A 21,770-nucleotide genomic window follows, 5' to 3' on the forward strand; every position below is an offset into this window, starting at 1 on the left:
CTCTGTCGAACGAGAAAGCAGCCCCTGCCGGTGGCCGCGGGGGGGGCGCGAGCAGCGCGGGCCCGGGAGGCCGCAGCCGTGGGGCTCTGGCCGGGCTCCCGGGACCCGCGCGGCGGCAGCTCCCGCCCCTTCCACGTGGCCGCTCCGAGAGGGCGTCTGCGGCTTCGGCGGGCCCCACGGACCCCGGGAGACGAGGAGACATCCCCCTCGGCGCCCGGGCCGACGCCCGCTCAGTGCGGACCGCAGGTGGCGCCAAGGGGCCGCGGTTGGGCCTCCCTCGCGGCTCCGGCTGCCCGGCCGAGGGGCGGCGCGGAGCGGGGAGGCGGGCGTCTCGGCCGCTCTCGGGCCCGCCTGTCGGGCTCCGCGGCCGTCGGGCGGTCGGGCCAAGGAGACCCCCGTGGGTGTTTGGGGCGCTGGGGTCGCACCCCGGCCGAAGGAGGCCAAGGCCCAGGCGGACGCCCGGGCATCCGACCGCCGACCCTCGAGCGGCCGGACCCGCCCCCTCCCCAGGCACCGGCCACCTCGCAGGGCCTTCCCGCCGCGTGTGTCCGGCTCCGCGCGGCAGCGGGTGTGCGCGGGGTCCGGGGGATGTGTGTGTCAGCCCGTGCGCATCCACCGCGTGAGACAGTGGCCGCGGGCGGGAGCAGGGACGTGTCCGGCTGGTGTGTCCGTGGGGAGACCTGCGTGTGGCGGGCCGGGTGCGAGTGCGCGGGGTCCTGCTGGGCTGGGGGTGCTTCCTTTGTTCCCGCCCCTCGGGGGGTCCCAGGCCGGGAGCTGCTGGGGACGGTGACAAGGGCAGGCAGAGGAAGAGGGGGGTTCTCTTCCTCCCCCTCAACTTCCCACCTCGGGGTCCTCTGGCCTCTTTCCGGAGTTGGTCAGGATCCCCGCTGGAAGGAAATGGAGCCGTGTGTGTGTGTGTGTGTGTGTGTGTGTGTGTGTGTATCTTTGTCAGAGTAACCTCTTGACTCTTGAATCTTGCCGTGTGTGTTTGTGTGTGTGTGTGTATCTTTGTCAGAGTAACCTCTTGACTCTTGAATCTTGGGCGGAGAAACCTTTTGATCTCTGGGGCTTCCCTGACTCCAGGCCCCAAGGGAGAAGCCTCCCCACAGGAATGCCCTGGGGCAGCGGACTTGAGGGTTGGGAGTAGGATTGATTTGCCCCAAACCAGAAACAGAAGAGAGGGCCTTGGAGGTGGTGAGCTATCTGTGTCTGGAGGGTTTTGAGCCCCAGGACTTGTAGGTCCTTTTCCAGTTCATTCCAGAATCCACACAGAACCCTTTCAGAAGCAGTTGCCCTGAGCCAGGCTCTGCCCTGGCAGAGAGGGTTTTTGGTTTTTTGTTTTTTTTTTTTAATTTATTTATTTTTGGCTGTGTTGCGTCTTCATTGCTCTGCACGGGCTTTCTCTAGTTGTGGCGAGCGGGGGCTACTCTTTGTTGCGGTGCGCGGGCTTCTCATTGTGGTGGCTGGTCTTTGTTGTGGAGCACGGGCTCTAGGTGCGTGGGCTTCAGCAGTTGTGGCATGGGCTCAGTAGTTGTGGCTCGCGGGCACTAGAGTGCAGGCTCAGTAGTTGTGGCGCACCAGCTTTGTTGCTCCGAGGCATGTGGGATATTCCCAGGACCAGGGCTCGAACCCACGTCCCCTGCATTGGCAGACGGATTCTTAGCCACTGAGCCACCAGGGAAGCCCGGAGAGATGGTTTCGAGAGGACTGAGGCCCCACCCAGGTCAGGTAAGTCCAGTCCAGCAGAGCAGGTAGGATGTATTGTATGGCTGGTGGCTGCACATCTAGGAGGGATGCGGTCAGGGGAGGAAGTGGGAAGTGGGATCGACTCGCAGGAGCCAGGGCTCGGAGGACCTCAATGCCAGAAAGAAGTAAATTTGGACTTTCTCCCACAGGGGCCAGGAGAATGTCCCCCCCCACGCCACCCACCCAGTGCACCACCACCACCCCCACCACACACACACACAGGTTCAGAGCAAGGGAGCAAGAGAAAGGGAATGCTGTGTGATCTGGAGGGTTGCTTAACCTCTCTGAGCTGTTTGTAAAACAGACTTTGTAGTAACTTGATTTTGAGAGGTCCCACAGTATTTCCCCCTTCCCTTGTGGTAGCAAACCCAGCACCCACTACCGAGTACAGGGAAGAAGGCACCATCCAGGCCCAATCAGAGTTCCCCTTCCTGGCGCTGCGACTGGTTCAGGATTGGGCATGTGACCCCCCTCCTGGTCAGAGGCTTTCCTGCTGGTTGGGCTGTAGGAACTCTCACTACCTATTCTTTCCCTGGCTTTTGAGCCATAAACCCCTTATTGACTTTAGATTTGTGTTTAGGTTTGTGTTTTTGTTGTTCTGCTGTTGGGAAAGTCTTGAGCAGTTCAGAAATACAGACAGTGCTTCTTTGTGTGGAGGTTGGTTCATTGATGCCATGCACGGCATGAGCCGTGTTGGGCAGGTGCAAGAGCCAAGGTTGGGAGTCAGACAGACCTCGGGGGCCCCATCTCTGCAGCTTCTCCCTGAGGGACTCTGGACATGTAACTGCCCCTCTCTGAGCCTCAGTTTCCTGTGTTTAGAAAGGGGCACATAGTTCCCCTCTCCAAGCAGCTGCAAGGACTGAGTCCTGGTAATGGCAGCCCGGCTGGAGGGGCAGAAATGACTGTCCCGGGAGCATCTAGTGAGAGGCAGGTGATTGGTGAGCGGTGTCCAGAAGGGGTGGGGGGCTGGGGCCTGGGTCAGCGTGGCCGCAGTGAGGGGCTGCAGGAGTGAGGGAGGGCAGGGGTGGAGGCCGGGGATCCCCATTCCTGCCTTTCCCAGATCAAGGGTGGGGGGCAGCGGTTTCCCTCGGGACAAGGGGACAAGGACCCGGGGAGGATCCAGCAGGAGAGAGGGGGAGGCAGAACGACTGCTGGGCTGGACCCAGGTGAGGGGAGATGCCGCGGCAGCTGCAGGTGGGCTCTGAGCCTCAGACAGCCAGAGCCCCTGCCAGCTCAGGTCCCCAAGCCCGCCAGTGACTATGCTGGTTGCATCCGTGAGGTCTGCTGCTCGTTTCTCCCTCCTCACGCCTCCTCCCTCTCTCCCTGGCCCCTGGCTGCCTCCTTCTGCCCTCACAGCCTCGGTCTCTTTCTCTCTTAGTCACTCGACACAGGGCAGCCAGACAGCCCTTGAACCCAAACGTGAATCCCTGTTGCCCTTGGACCAAGTCCTGAGTCCCTTATCCACCTTCAGGGCCCTGCCTGCCCCTCAGCTCCCCTGTTGCTGCGCCCCAGCCTTATGTTCTGGGTTCTCCCAACCCCTGAATGCCAGGCCTGGAGCACAGTGGTGAGGGGCCCGGCCTTTGGTGTTGGAATCATGACTCTGCTAGCTGTGTGCCCATAGGCAGGTCTCACCCTCTCTGCATCTCAGCTTCCCAGTCTACGGGATAATAAGCACCTACCTCAGCTGGGAGGTGTGGGCACCAGACCTGTGCAAGGCATGGTTCTACTGTTATCATCAGCGCCTGTCCAAGGAAGTCCTCCCAGCCTCTTAACCCAGCTCTCTAGGAATCTCTGCCTGGCCAATGTCTCCACCCAAGGCTAGCCGCCCCTCTTCTCTCATCCCTCAAGGCTTTGTTCCCACAAGTGTGGAAGGACCGGAGTCTTTGCGGGGGGGCTCTCATCACCCACTGGGGCTGCTTGTGTGTCCAGCTACCCTCCTAGGAGCTCTGACCTGCTGGGGAAGGGAGGGGGGACACCTGGTCCCGGGGGCTGAGAGCCCTGAGAGGGACCCAGGGGATAAAGAGACAGCATTTTCAAATAATTGCAGCGATTAAGAAGGACTCCCCATTCTATCCTGGACAAAGAGAGGAGGGCAGCTGAGTCCTGAGTGAGGCAGAATTTGACCTGAGCAAACCAGCTTGGGCAGAGAGGTGCACAGGACACTAGCTGGAGAGAGGTGACACGGTTAAAGGGTCGTTGTTAACTAAGTCCTTACCAAATGCTTGGTTTTTCATTGTTTTTGTTGTCTAGGTTGATGGAAAATGTACTCTTTTTTCATCATCAGGGAACAAGAGAATGTTCTATTTACCACACACCAGGTTTCTGTCTGTGATCCTGTTGCTGACAACCATCAGATGTGGCTGGGTGGGGGGTATTTGGGAGTTGCGGAGGGGTGAGAGATGAGGTGCTGGGCCCAGGAAGGAGGTGGTAGAGCAGGGAGAAGTGGGCAGACTGGGGATGTGTTTTGTGTTGGGGTGACAGCACTTGCTGAGGGATCGGTTGTGGGGTGATGAACAAGAAGTGCGAGGGCCCTTCCAGGTTTCTGGCTTGTACAGCCGAGTGGATGGAGGCACGGCTGCTGGGAGGAGGAGCAGGTGGGGGCCCCCGGGCTGGCCTGATGGGAGCCCTGTGAACCTTTGGCCCTGATCCATGCCAGACTCTGGGAATCGGGAGCCCAGAGCGGCCTGTCTACCTTGGGCAGGTGGGCTATGGTATGTGGCCACGTGGGCTCAAGATGTTTCTCATCATTAAAGAATGTGAGTCCTGGGCAGGTGGGTCCGTGGACATGGCCCTGACGGGCTGCTCTGCCAGAACTCACCTGCCTGGGGTCTCTCAACGCCATCCTGTGTCACCAAGGGACACAGGCCCCATTGTTAGAGGAACAGGAAGGGACTAAGGAAAGAGGGAGGGCCGGGCCAGGTGGGTTTGCCCAGTCTCCGGGCCCCCTGGTGTGGATGTGGATTCAAAGCCTGCTGGTTCCCCCAGCCTAAGCCATCAGGGGAAGCCGGGATCGGGTCCAGGGGAGGCAGGGTGTGGAAGGACATTGTCTCTGGAGTCAGAGAGACCGAGGTTCAAATCCTCCCTCATACTGGCTCTGTGTTGGGCAACTGCCTCTCTGAGCCTCAGTCTCCTCATCTGTAAAATGGGAATAACGGTAATTCCTACCTCCGTATGGGGTTGTTGGAAAGATTCAAACCCAAGAACATGTGTGAGGTACGTGGCACCACAGACAGGAAGTGGTCAATACATTTTAACTCATTATTATTATTATTGTAATAGATCTTGGATGCAGCAGTAGATGTTCTACCTCCAGACCTTTGCAAGTTTTGTTTCCTGCACTCAGAATGTCCTGGTCCAGGTGGTATACCCCTCCTCATCCTTCCATGCTCAGGTCAGGGGTCTTGTCTCTGGAAGCCCTTCTGAGCTCACCCCAGCACCCAGCCGCCCTGATGCGTCCCTTCGTGTGCCGCCCCGTGCCTGGTGTGCAGCAGTTACTCACCAACGACTGTCTCCCTTCTCCCACACTGGCCACCACAGGTGCTGGGCCTGTGTCTCCAGGGCCCAGCCAGAGGCCCCACGACCCCCCAGACCTTGCTTTCTGGCCCCCTACTTGAATTCCAGATCTCTTTCCCCTCAGATGAGCAGGGCCTGGGCAGGGCCCAGCAGCGGGGTGTGGGATGCCAGGTAGTTTAGGAGGGCAGCCAGGTCTGTGCTGCCCTGGGCTGGGCTGGGGGTGAGGAAGCGGTCCTGGGAGGCCCAGGCTGGTGGAGGCAGAAGGAGGTTGAGCCCCCGGGAGCGAGGCAGTGGCCGTCTTTGCCTGGGGCATCCTTGATCACAAATACAGGTAACGAGGGAACAAGAAATGTGGGGGTCCCTTTGGGGGGGCCAAGGCCCAGGCAGGCCGATGGCGTCGGCCCAAGGGCACGGGCAGTCCAGCCAGGCCCGTGCCCCACTGGCCCTGGGCTCAGGTCAGTTCCAGGCCTTTCTTCTCAGCCCGAATGCAGACTCCTGTCGGCCTGGTGTTGGGTTTCGAGCGGAAGGGAGGGATTTTATGGCCTGGGTGAGGGGAAGTGGCAGACAGGCAGGGGGTAGATGGCTTTCCCGGAATCCCAGATCGCACTTTAATAATTTGTTTCAGAATTAATGTCCATTCGCTCAGTCTTCACTGTTCCAGCTCACTGGAAGATTAAATAAAAACCCGTGCCCCCCTCCCCGCCGCCCCACAAATGGAGGGAGACCAACCCCATTCTCTCCGGCTGGGCTGGCTGCCTGAAGCCAGCGCAGGAAATAAATCTCTCAGAGAAAACCACTTTGCTCACACGATTTCAATCCAGCAGGGCACAGTGGCCCCAGTCACTCCTTGTTTCATTTAGCTGATAATCTTTTATTGTATCAGGAGACTCTCGCAGAAGCACCGTGTCTTTACAGGCCTGAGGCCTCCCCAGACAGCTGGGCCGGGCCTCCTGAGGAAGCGTGTGCTCCCCCCTCCTGGGCACCCTCCCCTTGCTGCAGGTGGCAGTGCCGGGTGCCCAGAGAGGTGGGTGCTCAGGTGCCAGGACACCGGGGAAGGGACAGGGAGTGGCTGTCCCTAGCTGCAGGGCACAGGCAGGGCCTCGGCGGGGGGGGGGGGGGAGCGGCTACACTTCACCTCTGGGGACCAGGCCTCAGGGCCCAACCCAGGGAGGCTCGGCAGCCAGGGAGGCCACGGGCAGAACTGCAACCGCGGCATCTTTCATTCATTCATTCAGTCAGTCAGTCACTCCGCAAATATTGTGAGCCTTCCCTGTGCCAGACTCTGAGAATCAGGGGTGAGGAGACAGACAGACAGACAGGTCCTGCCCCCCTGGAGTGACAGCCTCTCCTCCAGTAGTTAGCCTTTGTCTCACTGTGTCACCTGATTGAACTTTCCTGCTCTTGTACCGTCTTCTCTGACTCAGGCATAGTTCCGTTCTTTTTTTCCACTTGGTTTTTATTTCATGTGTATTATCAATTACAGAAGCCAAACTATTAATTTAATAATACTTAGAAATATTAGAAGCTGACAGAGTATTCTAAAAATAAGTAAAGACAAGTCTTCACATCAAAGAGGGACACGATTGGGTAAAGGTAATGAAAATCCATCAATCTTGGGGTCAGGAGAGAAAATCAGCCAGCATTAAGATACTAGGTAATTACTTTATCCAATTATTCATTACTTATTTATTAAATTATTTATTTATTATGTTTCCACTAATTATCCAATATTTATGATTTTTTCCGTTATTCCTTTCATCTTGCCTTTTTACATCATTGCCTTTTTTAAAATAATGTATTTTATTTTATTTTAATTAATTAATTAATTAATTTTTGGCTGCGTTGGTTTTCATTGCTGCATTTGGGCTTTCTCTAGCAGCGGCGAGTGGGGGCTAGTCTTCGTTCCAGTGAGCAGGCTTCTCATTGTGGTGGCTTCTCTTGTTGTGGAGCACGGGCTCTAGGTGTGCGTGCTTCAGTAGTTGTGGCACGCGGGCTCAGTAGTTGTGGCTCGTGGGCTCTAGAGCGCAGGCTCAGTAGTTGTGGCGCACGGGCTTTGTTGCTCCGCAGCATGTGGGATCTTCCCGGACCAGGCCTCGAACCTGTGTCCCCTGCCTTGGCAGGCAGATTCTTAACCACTGCGCCACCAGGGAAGTCCCCATCATTGCCTTTTTAGTATTAAACTTATTATGTATTAATAACTTTCTCACACAAAGTTCTTTGAGTTTATAAATCTTATCTATTGTTCAACCTGGGGCACCAGGGTATTTTGTATTCTCACTGGGGTTTAATAAACTTCATGTAAATAAAGATTCGGTTCTGATTTCTTCAACACATTTCTTGTTTTATATTTTTCTCAAATTTTTCTTATTTTGAAGTTAATTATAGACTTACAGGAAGTTGGGGAAATAGTATGGAGAGTCTGGGGTAACCTTCCCTGCAAAATTCCCACCAAGGTAATATCTTGCGTGGCTGTGATACAATATCAAAACAGCAGGGTAGGCAGGTCTGAGCAAGTTTAGGATTGGATAGTTTGGATAATTTCAAATTGCCTTTGTGCTCCTGTGCCTCATTCCTGCTCTGCACCCCTTGACAAATTGTACCTGCCTTGCAGGGTCCTCAGGGGACCCCTCAGCATCGCCAGGATGGTCGGGAGAGAGTGTGGGTGAATCTGACAGGACCCTGACTGCATTCGTTGTGGGCCTTCTCTGCTGGCAGGTGCTGCAGAACATTATGGCGGCCAGACAGGCAAGGTTCTTGTCTTCCCAGGCCTGCTCTGGATTAAGCCCCAGACTCTGGGGCTTTCTGGTGGGAGGTGGTTCAACACCCTTTGTTATGGGCTGAACTGTGTCCCCGTGAAATTCATACATTGGAGTCCCAGCCCCCGTACCTTAGAATGTGACTGTATTTGCAGGTAGGGTCTGCAAAGAAGTAATTAAGTTAAAACGAGGTCATTAGGGTGGGCCCTGATCCAACATGGCTGTTTAAGAAGAGGAAATTAGGACACGCACAGAGGGATGACTGCGTAAGAACACAGGGAGAAGGGGGCCATCTACAAGCCAAGGAGAGGGACTTTATAAGAAACCAACCCTGCTGATACCTTGATCTTGCACTTCTAGCCTCCAGAATGGTGAGAAAATAAATTTCTTTTGTTTAAGCCACCCAGTCTGTGGTACTTTGTTATGGCAACACTAGTAAACGAACACTCTCCAATATGTTAATCTGCATTTGGGGGAGTGAGGGGGACCGCCCCCAGGAGCTGATACCAGATTAAACACAAGACACCCAGTTAAATTTGAATTTCAGATAAACAACGAATAATTTTTTGGCATATATTGAATGGGACATACTTATACTAAAAAAATTCCATGTTTATCTGAAATTCAAATTTAACTGGGTGTCTTGTATTTTCATTTGCTACAACTGGCCACCCAGCCTTAGAACTAAGGCAGTGGCTCCCACCAGGACAGCGGCTCAAGGACACACAGACCAGCCCTTGCTGCCCAGAGGGAGTGAGAGCTGGAGGCTGCTTCCCAGGCCTGAGCCACTCTTCCCAAACGGTTCCCATCTCCCGCACAAACATATTTATTGGGCTTGATGGCAAACAGATTATGCTTGTCCCAGGAAGGGCAGCTCGAAAGAGAAAACCTTGAAGTCTGGGAAATAATGATGAGGGGAGTTAAATTAAAGTGCATAAGACCCTTCCGAGAGATAACGTCAGGGTGAGTTACAGGCCCGATAAGGAACTGGGGGCTCACAGAGGGGGCTCAGAAAGGTCGCCCAGTGGCACGCAGAAGATCAGGAATCATAAATATGGGGCAAGATGCCCAGCTGGGGTCGCTGGGGTGAAAATATTGGGGTCATTCCAAAAACAATTATCCTGCTTGGTTTGCTCTTCAGGTCCTGTAAATCTTTCACCTTTTATAAAAGATTTCTGGGGAAAGAAGCACTTTGGAAGCTTTAACCGATTTTTGTGGCCAGTTCTTGGTGGTTCTGCTAAAAGAAAACATACAAAAGGGAAAAAGTAATTACCCAGCATTCTCAGGGGCACAGGGATGGGCTGACTGGCTTCTTCTTATTCCTGGGAGAGACTAGGCTGCCCTGGGTTTTGACTCACTCCGTTTGGAGTCTGGTCACAGTTTAACGATGATTTTTGCTTGTTTGTTTAGAATCCAGTCACAGTGGGGCTCTTGGTACCCAGTGGATGCTGCTTTTTGGGGCACATGTGGCAGCTGTGTGGCGGCCATCTTGTCTGGTGTGGTGGCCATCTTGAGTGTCGAGGCAGCCATCTTGAGTGGTGTGGCAGTCGTCTTGGCCTACACGTACCAAGGCTCATGTGCCCACACACAGCCCCTGAAGCTGGAGAATGGGTCTAGGCTGTGCTGGCCTCAAGCACATGGCTCCACTGCACCCCTGTTTTCTCATTGTCTGTCCAAGGGAATGCTTGTTCAAGCTCTGTGCCTCTGTGTCTCTGTGCATGTTCCAGGACAGTTGGCAGCACCAGCAGAAGGTAATCATTCATTCCGCAAAAGCTTATTGAACATCTGTTACATGCCTCTACCTCAGAAATCTCCCTCCCATTTACTAGCTCGTTTAATTCTCATGACCCTGTAGAGGAGGGATTATTAGCCCCATTTTGCAGATGAGGAAATTGAGGCTCAGAGAGGTGAAATGACTGGCCTAGTGTCACGCAAAAATGGGTGAGGCAGAGCTAGGTTTCAACCCAGATCAGAACCGTGGTCTTCCTAGTGTCCCATGCCTCTTAGTCAAGAACAAGGGTTAAGATTACGGGGTCTGGGGTCAGATGAAACCTAGTTGAAATTTCTGCCCTGCTTCCCCCTAGCTGTGTGACCTTGGGTGAGTCACTGAGCACTCTGAGCCTCACTCTCCTCATCTGTGCAATGGGCACAGTGCTATAGTCCTGCCACAGTGGTGTGGTGTGGAGTCAAGCAGCCCATGCACCTGGGGGCAGAGCCCAGGCTTGGAGCTTCTAGTGTCCTCTAGAGGGAGAGGCTGTTCTTTATATGAGAAGACAAAGAGTTTCTCCCAACCATCTCTCGCCATCTGCCAACTCCCAACAGGATATAATTATTCAAATTGAATAAATGTTTGCTGAGTGAGACTTGGACTTCCTTTAGGTTCAAACCAGACTCAAGTGTAGGAGAGGGGTAGGGAGGGGGATCAGGGTGGGGAGTGGCCCTGGGCTGCTCCGCCAGCCATGCATGCCCCAGACTAAATTCAGAGTGTTCACATAGGAATTCATCCATCCATTCATTCATTAAACAAACATTATTTTGTGCCAGGCCTGCTCTGGTGCTGGGGATACAGTGAGTGGGGAACAAGATAAACTTGAGTCCTCCAGGCCCAGAGCTCCTATCTAGGGGTGAGAGACAGACGGGAGCCAGAGAGGCCTGGGGAGAGGCTTTTGCTGGTTGGAGGGTGATGAGGGAAGCCTGGACGAAGATGGAGTGGTCCTGATGAGCCCCATGGAAGTGTATGGGATAACTGAGGCTCAGAGAGGTAAAGTGACTTGCCTAAGGTCACACAGCTAATAGGTGGCAGAGCTGGTTTTCTCTCAGCCAGGACCTGACCCTGCCTCCTTTGGATTGCCTGAAACAACATCACCACTCTGAGTTCTTAGCTACTCCAGTTCTAGAAATGTGAACACATGATTTGGCAAAAAAGGTGTTTGGGAAACACTGCATATGCCACCCCTTTCTGGAGCATGGTGCACGGTGCCCATTAAAGGCTCTGAGGGGCCCTGCAGGAAAGGAACCTGCTTAGCCTGCATCCTCATGGGCTTCCACTCCATCTAGTCAAAGCATGTTGGCCAAGTCGATGCCTTCAGGGGGTCAAAGTCACCCAGCTCTGGTGGGCCCCTCCCAGAATGCTCTGCAAACCAGAGACTCCAGTCAGTGGTAAGAGCCCAAGGCGCCAAGGAGGGCTGTGACAGTTCAGGCAGGCTTCCTGGAGGAGGAGGTCCTGGAGTTAGACCAGCAGGGACAGCTCAGCTCAGGCATCTGCAGGCAGGCTGTGGACATGATGGTGATGAGTGAGGGCTTGAGGGGCCAGAGGGGCTGTGTTCAAATTATAGCTTTGCTCTTAGCTGCTGTGTGACCTTGGGGAAATGACAGGACTCCTGTGAGCCTCAATTTCCTCATCTGTAAAATGGGATAATGACAGAACCTCAAGGTGATACTCAAGGCCTTAGCCCTTAGCCCAGGGTGGCTGGGAGGAAGAGTCCACGGTTGAGAGTGTCAGCCTGGCAACGGAGAAGGAGGGCTGTTCACATTCTTTTTCTCCTCTGAAGAACCAGAGACTCTGGAAAATACTCCTTGACCTGAAAAAGCCCCAACTGGACGCTCCTGTGGGTCTGTTACAGACACGACTTTGCAAATCAGATATGACAGGGAAATGTGTGCCAAGATGGTGGCCAGCTGTTCAGCAGTGGGGAGAGGGCTGCTTAGAGACCCGCATGGCCTCCTCGGAGAGCTGACGCCGTCAGCCTCGCTGTGCCCCGAGCACAGGTGTGTGAGGGCGCGCGCCCTGCCCGGAGGGAGCGGGGATGGGCACGGGCAGGCGGCTCGCGGAGGAAACTCTCTCACACCACACACCACACCAGACACACACATACACACACACCACACACCATACGCACCACACACACACTCACGCCACACACTCCACACACACACCACACACACACTGCACACACTCACACCACATATACACACCACACCACACACAGTCACATACCATACATGCTCACACACTCAGGCCACCATTCCCGAGGGACGCTGTGCTTGGCGCGAGGCCTCGCCTCCTCTGTGCCCACATGGGGGAGGTGGTGCACGAGGTGGAGCACTGGGGGTTGGAGTCTGAAGCAGGTCCAGTTCCCTCCTTGCTGGGCAAAGCCCCTTCACCCTTTAGGCCTTATGACTGTGGAAGGATGCTATCGGCCTCTGCTTCTGGGTGATTTTGGGAAAAAATTTAAAAAAGGTATTTAGCACAGTGATTGGCACATAGTAACTGCTGAGGAGGTCCACGGACTCTACCTGTCCCCCCTTCCTCTGCTCTGCTGACTGAGGCCCTTCCCTTCCCCTGAGCCCTGTGGTCCTGGGGGTGGGGGCAGTGTTGCCAATCACAGCAGCCCATCCCCTAGCCACACAGATTGGTCCAGGGGTGAACATATGACCGCTGCCACGCCAATCAGAGACCTGGCCTGGCATGTGTACATGGTATGTGGATAAGAAGTCCCTCCTCTGTGGTTCCAAAGCCTGGAACAGACTGGACCTTTGTCCACATCCCTCTTGCCACGTGGAGGATGCCCCTTCCAGGAGCAGAGAATGAGGCCCAGAAATGGGACAGCAGAGCTGAGGGTGATCAAGGTGACGCAAGGCAGCTGCTGAAGTTCTGTCCACTGGTGACACATGCATTGATGAAAGTCTGGTCTCTGTGTTGGGAGGTGTGAATGTCAGCTGGGGGCTGCTCTGTGATAGCCTAGGACATCTGTCCCGTCCCCAAGGGCCCCTCACAGCATCCCAGGAAGGGACACAGATAAGACCCTCCCCCAAAGCCAAAGGCCTCCTTTCCCAACATGGATGGGAGAAACCAACGATCTGGGGAGAAGCCCCTAAGAGCCCCTCTTTCCATAGTAAGTGGAAGATTTATTGGGTAATGATGACGTCAACATTTGGCAGGGGCCTTTGTGCACGTTGAGCTCTCAGGCCTCAAGGAGCTGCAGCCACGGGCCGTGCGGTGAGGCTGCCTGAGCCCAGAGGAAGGCCGAGGAGCCATCACTTGCTCACAATGCTCCCCACGGACGGGGTTGGACTTGCTGGCCACTCTCCTTCCCCTCGCTTGGTGAGTTCCTCTTGGGGGCTCTTGCCCTGCAATCTGTCCTCCCCAGGTGTCCACCAGCTTGTCTTCCTCCAGTTGGATCCACCAGAGCCAGGAGTGTTCTCAGCCCCCAGCTGCGAAGGGGTCTATGAGGAGAAGGATGTGTGTGTTTCCACTCCCCTTCTAGACATCTGGTCACCCAAACACTAGAGAACGGGTCTCGGCCCTGTGGACCACGAGATCCCAAAGAGAGGCTCCGAGTCAGGTCATTTCTGTACCTTCAGGGCCCGTGCCAGGCATGGCACAGGGTAGGCATTAGTGGACACGTGTTGACTGAATGCTGAGTGCTTACATTCCTCCAGAGTCAGGGAACTCACTCACTCCCCATGAGGAAACTGACTCATTAGTGGCCACCTTGGAGAAGGATCCCTTAGGTTTCTTCTGGGGCAGGCTCAAGAGCGTCCCTACCTGGTCCCTGGGTCCCCCCAGTATCCCACACCAACAGCAGGCCTTCCTCTAGCCAGGATGGAGATGCTCTTTGTAAATCTACGTTAACAAGCCTGCTGCTTTAGTTGCAGACACTGGTCAGAGCCCAAGCTGTGGCTCGTCTCTGTCAATCAATGCATTGTATCATCCCCTGAAAGCGATTAGGAAGGAGAGCCATCATCTCATTGGATTTCAGGTCTCCACATTGTAAATGTCTCATTCTGGTTAATGATCGCTTGGACGGATGGCCCCAAGAGCCTTTCACCACACATCGAGTTTTGGTGATGACTCCTGCTGTGCTGGCTCCTCCCAAGAGGGAGGCTTTGTTATTTTTGCCCCAGTTTCACAGATGGGCCCTCAGAGACATGGGATTCACTCAAGGAGCCTGGCTGGTGACCCATGGCAGGGGGTGTGGGCCTGGGCCAGAGCAGCCCCGGACCCCAGAGTTCGAGGCTGGTGGGCCAAGTGCCCCAGGCAGACCCCAGACCTCGGCCTGGTAAGCATGGGCATGAAGTCCCCACTCTGCTTTCCCCCAAAGGCTGCTGTGAACGCCCCTTCCTGCCATTTTCAGAGCCCCTCCCCCGGCTGTCCCTGGTCTCGTCCCAAGAGGGAACTAATGGGGGGCTGCCGCCCATGGGCTAATCATGGTGCTTTGCAAAGACACCCTTGGGCGTCCCTATGGCTGGGGGATGAGGTCTCACTCTAGGAGCTGGAGTGGGGTATGGATCAGTCAAAATGATCTGCTCCAGCTCCCATACGTCAACCCCCCGGACGCCTTAGCAAGGCCAGCCAGTTCATCCTGGAGGTCACCTCCTCTGCGGAGCTGATAAGCTCCCCCTTCATAAGTATTCACTCAGGGCTTCCCTGGTGGCGCAGTGGTTGAGAATCTGCCTGCCAATGCAGGGGGCATGGGTTCGAGCCCTGGTCTGGGAAGATCCCACATGCCGCGAGCGGCTGGGCCCGTGAGCCACAACTACTGAGCCTGCGCGTCTGGAGCCTGTGCTCCGCAACAAGAGAGGCCGCGATAGTGAGAGGCCCGCGCACCGCGATGAAGAGTGGCCCCCGCTCGCCGCAACTGGAGAAAGCCCTCGCACAGAAACGAAGACCCAACACAGCCAAAAATAAATAAATTAATTAATTAATAAAAAAAATAATAAATAAGTATTCACTCAAACACAGTCTGTGCACTAACTCTGACCTTGGCCCCATTTTCCTTGCCCCTGTGTGGGGCAAGGAAACAGGCACTGACAGCTTGCCAAGGTCACCTACTGGCAAGTGGCAGAAGCAGGGTCTGAGCCAGGCAACCAGGCCATCTGGCTTCCCCGACCTGGGCTGCTGTGAGGAGTCCTCCGGGGCCCCGATAAAACCACAACTGTATTTATTTGATAAAGTCACAGCCACTCCAGCTAGGAAACCAACACTGCTGACCCCTCCCCAGGACTCCAGGGTTTGGCTCAGACACTCCTCAGCCCAGAGGAGTAACTCCCAAGATGAGGTGGGCACAGAGATTTGGGGGTAACCTAATTCTAGAACTTTCTCTCTTAATTTACAGCCTTCCCCAGCCCTTTTCTCCAACACCCAGCAGCTAAGCCCTTAGAAGAGTCAAGGGCTTGAAGAATGCTAAAAATTTAATGTATGTTAAAAGGGTATTAAATTCTAAACTAAAATTTACATGGGAATATGACATTAAAACATTTTTAGCTTTCAGGAAGCTGGGGGCTGGAATGCTCTAATATAGACAAATGTTATTTTAAAAAGAATTAGCTTCACAGTATTTCTTATGTATTCATAGAGCTAAGGCATGAAGATGTGAACCCTGCCTGGGGGCTCGTCAGCAAGGCAGGCGGGTCTGGTGAGGGGAGAGGGCCCTGGGAGGGAGGGCCTAGGCCCCCAGCTGGATCCAGGGGGCTTCCCTGGGGTTCTGGGGATGCTCCCTGAAGCCAGTTGGCAGGCGGAGGCCTTGGCCCTCGTGTTCCCTGTACGTGACTAGGCACCCTGTCTCCATGGCTACCTGTTACTGATCCCCTATTGTGCGCCAGGCCAGTGACACTGAAGATGAGATTCTGTCCCAGTCCTGCAGATGAGAAGATGGCTCAGAGAGGTTGAGTCATGGGCCCAAGGTCACACAGCAAGGAGGCAGATTTTCATTCCTTCTGCAGCTTCTCAGCTCAAGTCTTGAGGCTGTTTGAACACTCACCCACCTGGCCGCCCCCTCCCTCACCGGCTCCCAGTGACTGGAGCAGGGCTTCCCGGCGTCCCAGCCCTGGTCTGCCCCCCACCTCACTACAGCTCCTGGCTCTCATCTCTCCCAGGCCTCTCAGGTAAAGTGCGCCCTCCCTGCCAGGTGAGGGGGCCTGGAGGACATCAGTCTCTGTGTTCCTGCTGCAGCCTGAGGGCCAAAGCCCTGCCCAGAGGCTGTGCTCAGATGTTTGTGGAATGAAAGGGGGAGTTTATGGAGCAGGCGCTTGCTGCTACCACCCCTGTGCCAGGCCCTGGGCTGGACCCAAAGATAACTCAGGCCTACCCCCTCTCCCCCAGTACTGGGGTTTGCCTTCAGGAAGTCTGTGGCTGAGTTTTTTCCAAAAAGGGCCAGAGGAGGGCCGTGGAGAGGGGGCTGGGAGATGTGACTGGCTGTGACTTCTACAGTGCGAGCCTGTGCCGGCTCCAGAGTTGAACCCGGCTCTCAGAGGTGCATCATTTATCCATGCTGGCGCCCTCCTCGCCTGTCTCTGGGGTCAGGGCATTGGCTACAGGAGCCGTGGGACGGGGGGAAGGTGGGCACCATGCGACCAGACACGAGATGACTTGGGGATCACTGAGGCTGAGGTCGCGGGGCCCTGGGAGAGGGTGGGAGGCCTTGAATGACAGATGAGGGGTGATTTTTGCCCTTTTCCACTCACTACCCTAGGGCTCCCTATAGCCGGTGGCCACCTGGCCCAGCTCAGGGGACACAAGTCTTCAGGGGCAGCGTCCTGCTTCTGAATGAGGAGGGGGCACCCCAGGGGCAGGACCCTGGGACCAGGATGGGGCAGGCAGAGCTGGGGTCCCTGACCCAGCTGCCCCTTCGCCCACCCCCCTCTGCTCCAGGCACCGTCACCGTCACAGAGCTGAGAGTGACATAGCCCCAGCAAGTGACTAGCAAAACCCCATCCGCCAGAGGTCACGGTGAAGGAGGGCCTGGCACAGCTGGCGGTGCTGGCTGGATGCTGTCCCCGGGAACCTGGGGTGGGAGCTGCACCCTGAACCCGGGGTGGGAGCTGCACCCTGAACCCGCACCTCCGAGATGAGCGCTCTTACATTCTCCATGTTACAGACGGGGCACTACTGAGGCTCAGAGAGATGAAAGTTGTCCTCAGTCACTTGGTTGAGCAAGGCAGGGCCAGGATTCCTGCTGGGGCTCTATGACTTCAGGCTGTGGCTGCGTCCTGGTCACCCTGAGGAGGTCCCTGGCCCCCTCTGGGTGGTGAGAGCTGAGAGGCCCAGCAGGCAGCCCCCCGCCCCAGCCAGGCCAGCAAATGACCACTCGCTGCCTAGCGGCCACCTCCCCGCCACCGTGCCTCTGGGAGGTCACTCATTGGCAGTTAAAAATCTACTGTGACTTGTCAGGAAGATGAATAAATGGGCACATTATTTTTTCATTCCAGACCTCAGCATCTGTTTGTCTAATCAGGAAGGAGAGTGGGGAAGTCGGCAAGGGCTGCTGTGCACGGTTTATGTAAGTTTTCCTCTGTCAGAGGAGTTTAAATGGGTAATGAACAGGCCGTGGTGATTTGAAATATAATCCCATTACGCTGACGAGATTACAGGCCTTCGAGACTTCACAAATCACTCTTAGGGCTTTTATAGCAAACACCACCCTGTTGGGATTTTGCATTTAAGCAGAGGTGTTTGGTGGGAACACAACATGACAGGCTTAACCCTTTCCCTCTCTTGGCTGCCTTTCCAACGAGCAGGATCCTCCCAGCGGGGCCTCCAGGGAACCTTCAGGGTCAATGGCATTTGGGCCACATCAGCCGAGATGGAGGCCCAGCAAGGTTGGGGACAGCTTGTTTGGGGGGGGGCAGGTGGGAGGCGGGAGAGCCTCTCCATCACTTCCCAGCTGCATGGCCTCAGAGGGGGCTTCTCTTTGCCTCCATTTCCTCATGTGTAAAATGGGGATTAGGTGGGCATGTGGATGGACTGAGAAAGCGGTTAATAAAATGGTAACTAACCTATTCTGAGAGCTTAATAAGAGGCAGGGGGCAGGCACTGATAAAAGAACAGCGTCAACTTAACTTTACCTTCGCCAGCGTGGGAGGTGTGACTGTGGTCCTTCACGATGTGATTTCAGGGGTGTGTGGGTGGATGTTTTCAATTCAAACAGTTATGTATTTATTTCAGTGTGCACCAGAAAGCGTATATGCTGCACACCAAATCCGGGACTCCATGGCCATTCTTGCTTAGGATGAAGTTTAAGGTAGAGAACAGCATTAGCCTGGATCAGTATCAGGGAAAATATTTCACTGTAGATGAGGTGCTATCTTGGGGCGGCCTGTGAATGGGGACTTTTGGGAAGCACAGTGTCATCTCATGGTGGCAGACATTGCGACTGCTTCCCAAACATTTGTGACTTCCCATCCTTGGGTGGTGGCACCTCTCTGTCCCCCAGGTGACTGATTCTGGCCAATGAAATGTGAGTGAAGGTGGGAAGGGACCCGTGTGCCACTTTTTTGGGTTTTTTTAAAGATTTTTTTTTTTTTTTTGATGTGGACCATTTTTAAAGTCTTTATTGAATTTGTTACAGTATTGCTTCTGTTTTATGTTTTGGTTTTTTGGCCGCGAGACATGTGGGATCCTAGCTCCCCGACCAGGGATCAAACCTGCACCCCCTGCATTGGAAGGTGAAGTCTTAACCACTGGACCACCAGGGAAGTCCCCATGTGCCACTTTTGAACCACAGTATCTCATTGTTGCTGCCCATTCTCCAGCCCTTCTGTCTCCCACCTGCGCCTTTGTGGAAGCCCGAAGGCGGCTGGACCACGGCTGACTCCGCGTGATGGGAAATAAGTGCTGTGTTAAAGCCACTGAGGCCTTGGGGCTGTTAGTGTCACTGCAGCCCAACCATCCTGCCTAGTAAACTCATCCAGTCTTCACAAGGCCCCTTTGAAGAAAGTATTATTGTCCCCATCTTACAGAAGAGGAAACTGAGGCTCAAAGAAGTAAAGTAGCTCATCTGAGGACACACCAACCAGGAGAGAGCTGGAATTTGAGCACAATCTGCCCGACCCCAGGGTCTGCTCTCATAAGAGGGCACTCAGTGAGTGTTTGCTTCACAGAATCAGCTGGTGAGGAAGGACAGGGTGGGCAGAGCCGCAGAGTCTGGCTCTGGGACCTAGGGTGCAGGCTCGCAGCATAAGGCCCCCAAATCAAGCCGTCTGTCCCTGGGGCAGAGGGCCCAGGCCCGGCGCCTGTGTGCCCTCCTTCCTGGCACTGAGGAAGCTGGTCTTGGCGCTGCCGCGGCAGTTTATTTGGACTCTGGAACTCAAGGAGGGGACAGCTCGGTACAGCCGGGTCCCCTCTCAGGGGGGGCACCACTGGGGAGAACATGGCGTTCGCACAACCGGACTAAGCAAGATGACAGATGCCAACATCATGTGGCCGTTTATCAGGTGTTCACACACCAGGCCCTGTGCGTATATTGTCTCACTGAGTCTTGATTCCAGCCCTGCAAGTTGGCGTCTTCACCCCGTTGTACAGAAGGGACCCCGCGGCACCGAGGAGTTAGCCCCTTACCCGGAGGGAGTGAGGCCGGTGAGGAGGGGCTGGGATCGGGACCCACACCTGGGAGGGGCCCCCCAGTCCTCGGACCGACCGATCCCCGCGGGGCTCTGGGACGGATGCCGCTGCTTATGCCCGAGGAGGAGGCTCGGCTCACAGGGAGGGTGTGGGGGGCTGGGGGCTGCTCCCGGGTCTGCACCCTGAGCGCTCTGACCCTGAGCTGGGCAAGCCCCTGCTTTCTTCTTCTCTTCCTCCTGTTCCTCCCTCTGGAAGGAAGAGAGCAGCCCTGGCAGCACCGGCAAGAGTCAGGTGGCAGGAGCTGTGCCAGGAGCCGCGGGGCAGCCAGGGCTGCCGTGGAGGCCGTGGTGGCCCCTCGGGGATGCCGATGTGGGTACCGGGCAGCAGGCCGGGGGTGGCGGGGCGGAGGCGCAGACCCCTTCTTCCCACCTCTGGCTCCCCTCCCCAGTCTCGGGGCCCCTTCTTCAGCCTCCGTGGCAGCCGCCATCCTCGCCAGCTGGGAAGCTCAAAAGCTGTTGATGCCGTGCCCGGTGGTGAAGCCACAGTGTCTCCCTCTCCAGGGCCACTGGGGCGGGGGCTTCCTTCTCCCCTGAGAGGCCACAGCACGTCAAGAGCCATGACTGTCCCGCTCAGCAGGGCTGCTGCCTCCCCACCTCAGGCCCCCAGGCGCCCACCCCGCCCGGCGCTCTGCCCGGCGCTCTGCCCGGCGCTCACCTGGCGCTCTGCCTGGCGCTCTGCCCGGCGCTCACCTGGCCCACGCTGGTCCCCACAGGGCTTGCGTGGCGCTCGCTGCAGTGTGGCCTGGGGGTCACCTGCCACCTCTTGACCTCACCAGACTGTGAGCGGCGTGATGACCAAGTTGGGTCTTTGCTCCCCTCTGTCCCGACGTGTCCCAGTCCCTCACCTGGGGAACCAGGGACCTGAAGGGGCAGCTGGCAGGCTTTAGGGACATGACAGGGGAGGGCACAACCTTCCAGCTTTTTAACCCATGGAGAGAAGACTCAGACGGATGTCAACGTGGTCTCCACACAGCTGACGGGCCCCCCGAGGCAGTGGGGAGACTGGTCCCGGGGACCAGGGAGGAGAGGGGTTAGGAGGTAGCTGCCGTGCTGGGTGGGAAGAAGGACCCGGCACGCAGGGCTGGCAGCACAGGCCCAGGGAAGTCCTGGCCAAGGGGGACCAAACAGGCCAACAAGGAAAAGCACTGACCTGAACGGCAGTGCGCCCTGTCGCTGGAGGTCTGCAGGCTGAGGCCCAAAGACCCTGGGAGGGAACATACGTTTGCTGCTCCGGGCAGGAGGCTGGACGAAGCGAGCTCACAGTATTCCTCAACTCTTAGCTTCTTGTTCAGATGCAGAGGAGCTCCTGCAAGTTTTGGAAAACAGAAAGCACTGGAAGGAAGTTTGGGCTCACTGTGATTCTGAGACATTTAAGACATTCTCTAGAAGGGTCTGGAGGGACCACCTACTCCAGCACCTGCATTTATAGATGAGGAAACCAAGGCCCAGCAAGGCAGTGCCCGGCTCAGGCCCGCAGCCACTAGCCACAGAGGGCAGGGCCCAGAGGCTTAGAGCACAGCTGCCGTTCAGTCACTCTCAGTGTGTCCCAGATGGAAGGTGGGACCCTTCCAAGCCCCAAATCCTCAACCCTGGAATGGAGGTAGTGACAGGACCTGCCAGCGGCTGGCTGCGGGATCACCTGTGCCTGTGCGTATTTATGAGGGGCCGGCACCCAGCCTGCCCTCAGATGATGGGGGCTGCTCAGTGGCCAGCGGAGGCCAGGGCTCCAGGTACCACTGCTAGGGCCTGTCAGGCCACCCAGACTTGGTAAAGTCCCCGTCCTGAGTTACCATCAGGTCCGTGGGGGCCACACTGGAGCCAGGTCAGGAGACTCGCTGGAAGGTGGAGGCAGGGCCTGCTGGGTCACTTGGGTGTAACCTGGGTGTGCTGAGCTCCTGCTTTGTAAAGCTGGGCCCTGGGGAGACAGGTGAGAGGTGCTCACAGTCTTACCTTAAAATCCAGGTATCGGGTGTGGGAGGGGCCGAGGAAAAACTGAATTTAAACAGTCTCGATATTTGGTGGACCCGGGCAGTGGTTAGTGCTCCCCTTAAATTATTCCTTCAAGTGTGTGTTTCATGTAAATTGCACATGTGCTGTTTCAGGATATGAGAATGGTGTTGATTTTGTAACTGAAGGAAGTGATGATTTCAAAGTCACCCTTGAGTGAAGAGGGTCATCCTGTCTTGCTCAGTATTAAAGGAGGCCCACGGTACATTTCAGAGCCGCTCGGCACCGCATCAACTGCCAGCAAACGTCACCGCCCAGAGCGATTCATGGCGGTCACCGCCCTCAGCAGTATGTGCGCAAGACTTCAAGAATTCAAAGAAATACGTAAAAGAAGGTGCTTATGATTTT

The 21,770-nt window shown here is 55.8% G+C and overlaps 1 protein-coding gene and 1 non-coding gene across 2 annotated transcripts; one reads left to right on the top strand and one right to left on the bottom strand.

Moving 5' to 3' along the window:
* The first annotated feature begins 9,136 nt into the window (after positions 1-9,136).
* Positions 9,137-9,253, top strand: LOC132368302 (U5 spliceosomal RNA). The gene has a single exon (XR_009504039.1). It is a non-coding gene; the product is annotated as a U5 spliceosomal RNA (small nuclear RNA).
* A 9,428-nt stretch (positions 9,254-18,681) lies between these two features.
* LOC132368110 (uncharacterized) lies at positions 18,682-20,785 on the bottom strand. The gene is made up of 3 exons (XM_059926689.1): positions 20,566-20,785; positions 20,071-20,260; positions 18,682-19,945 (listed from the first exon to the last, which is right to left on the bottom strand). Exons 1-3 carry the CDS (start codon positions 20,783-20,785, stop codon positions 19,492-19,494), a joined length of 864 nt encoding a protein of 287 aa, XP_059782672.1. The 3' UTR covers positions 18,682-19,491.
* Positions 20,786-21,770: the final 985 nt, after the last annotated feature.

Source organism: Balaenoptera ricei, chromosome 6, assembly GCF_028023285.1.
Source record: "Balaenoptera ricei isolate mBalRic1 chromosome 6, mBalRic1.hap2, whole genome shotgun sequence".
Taxonomy (NCBI): domain Eukaryota; kingdom Metazoa; phylum Chordata; class Mammalia; order Artiodactyla; family Balaenopteridae; genus Balaenoptera; species Balaenoptera ricei.

Bases quoted from the DNA above. Each gene is read 5' to 3' on its own strand.
- LOC132368110 (XM_059926689.1), bottom strand. From the start codon at position 20,785: ATGTCTCAGAATCACAGTGAGCCCAAACTTCCTTCCAGTGCTTTCTGT. The intron at 20,261-20,565 runs GTCAGTGCTTTT...CTGGTTCCCCAG, and splicing joins CAGGGCGCACTGCCGTTCAG to GTGAGGGACTGGGACACGTC. The intron at 19,946-20,070 runs GTGAGCGCCGGG...GTGGCCTCTCAG, and splicing joins AGCGCCAGGCAGAGCGCCAG to GGGAGAAGGAAGCCCCCGCC.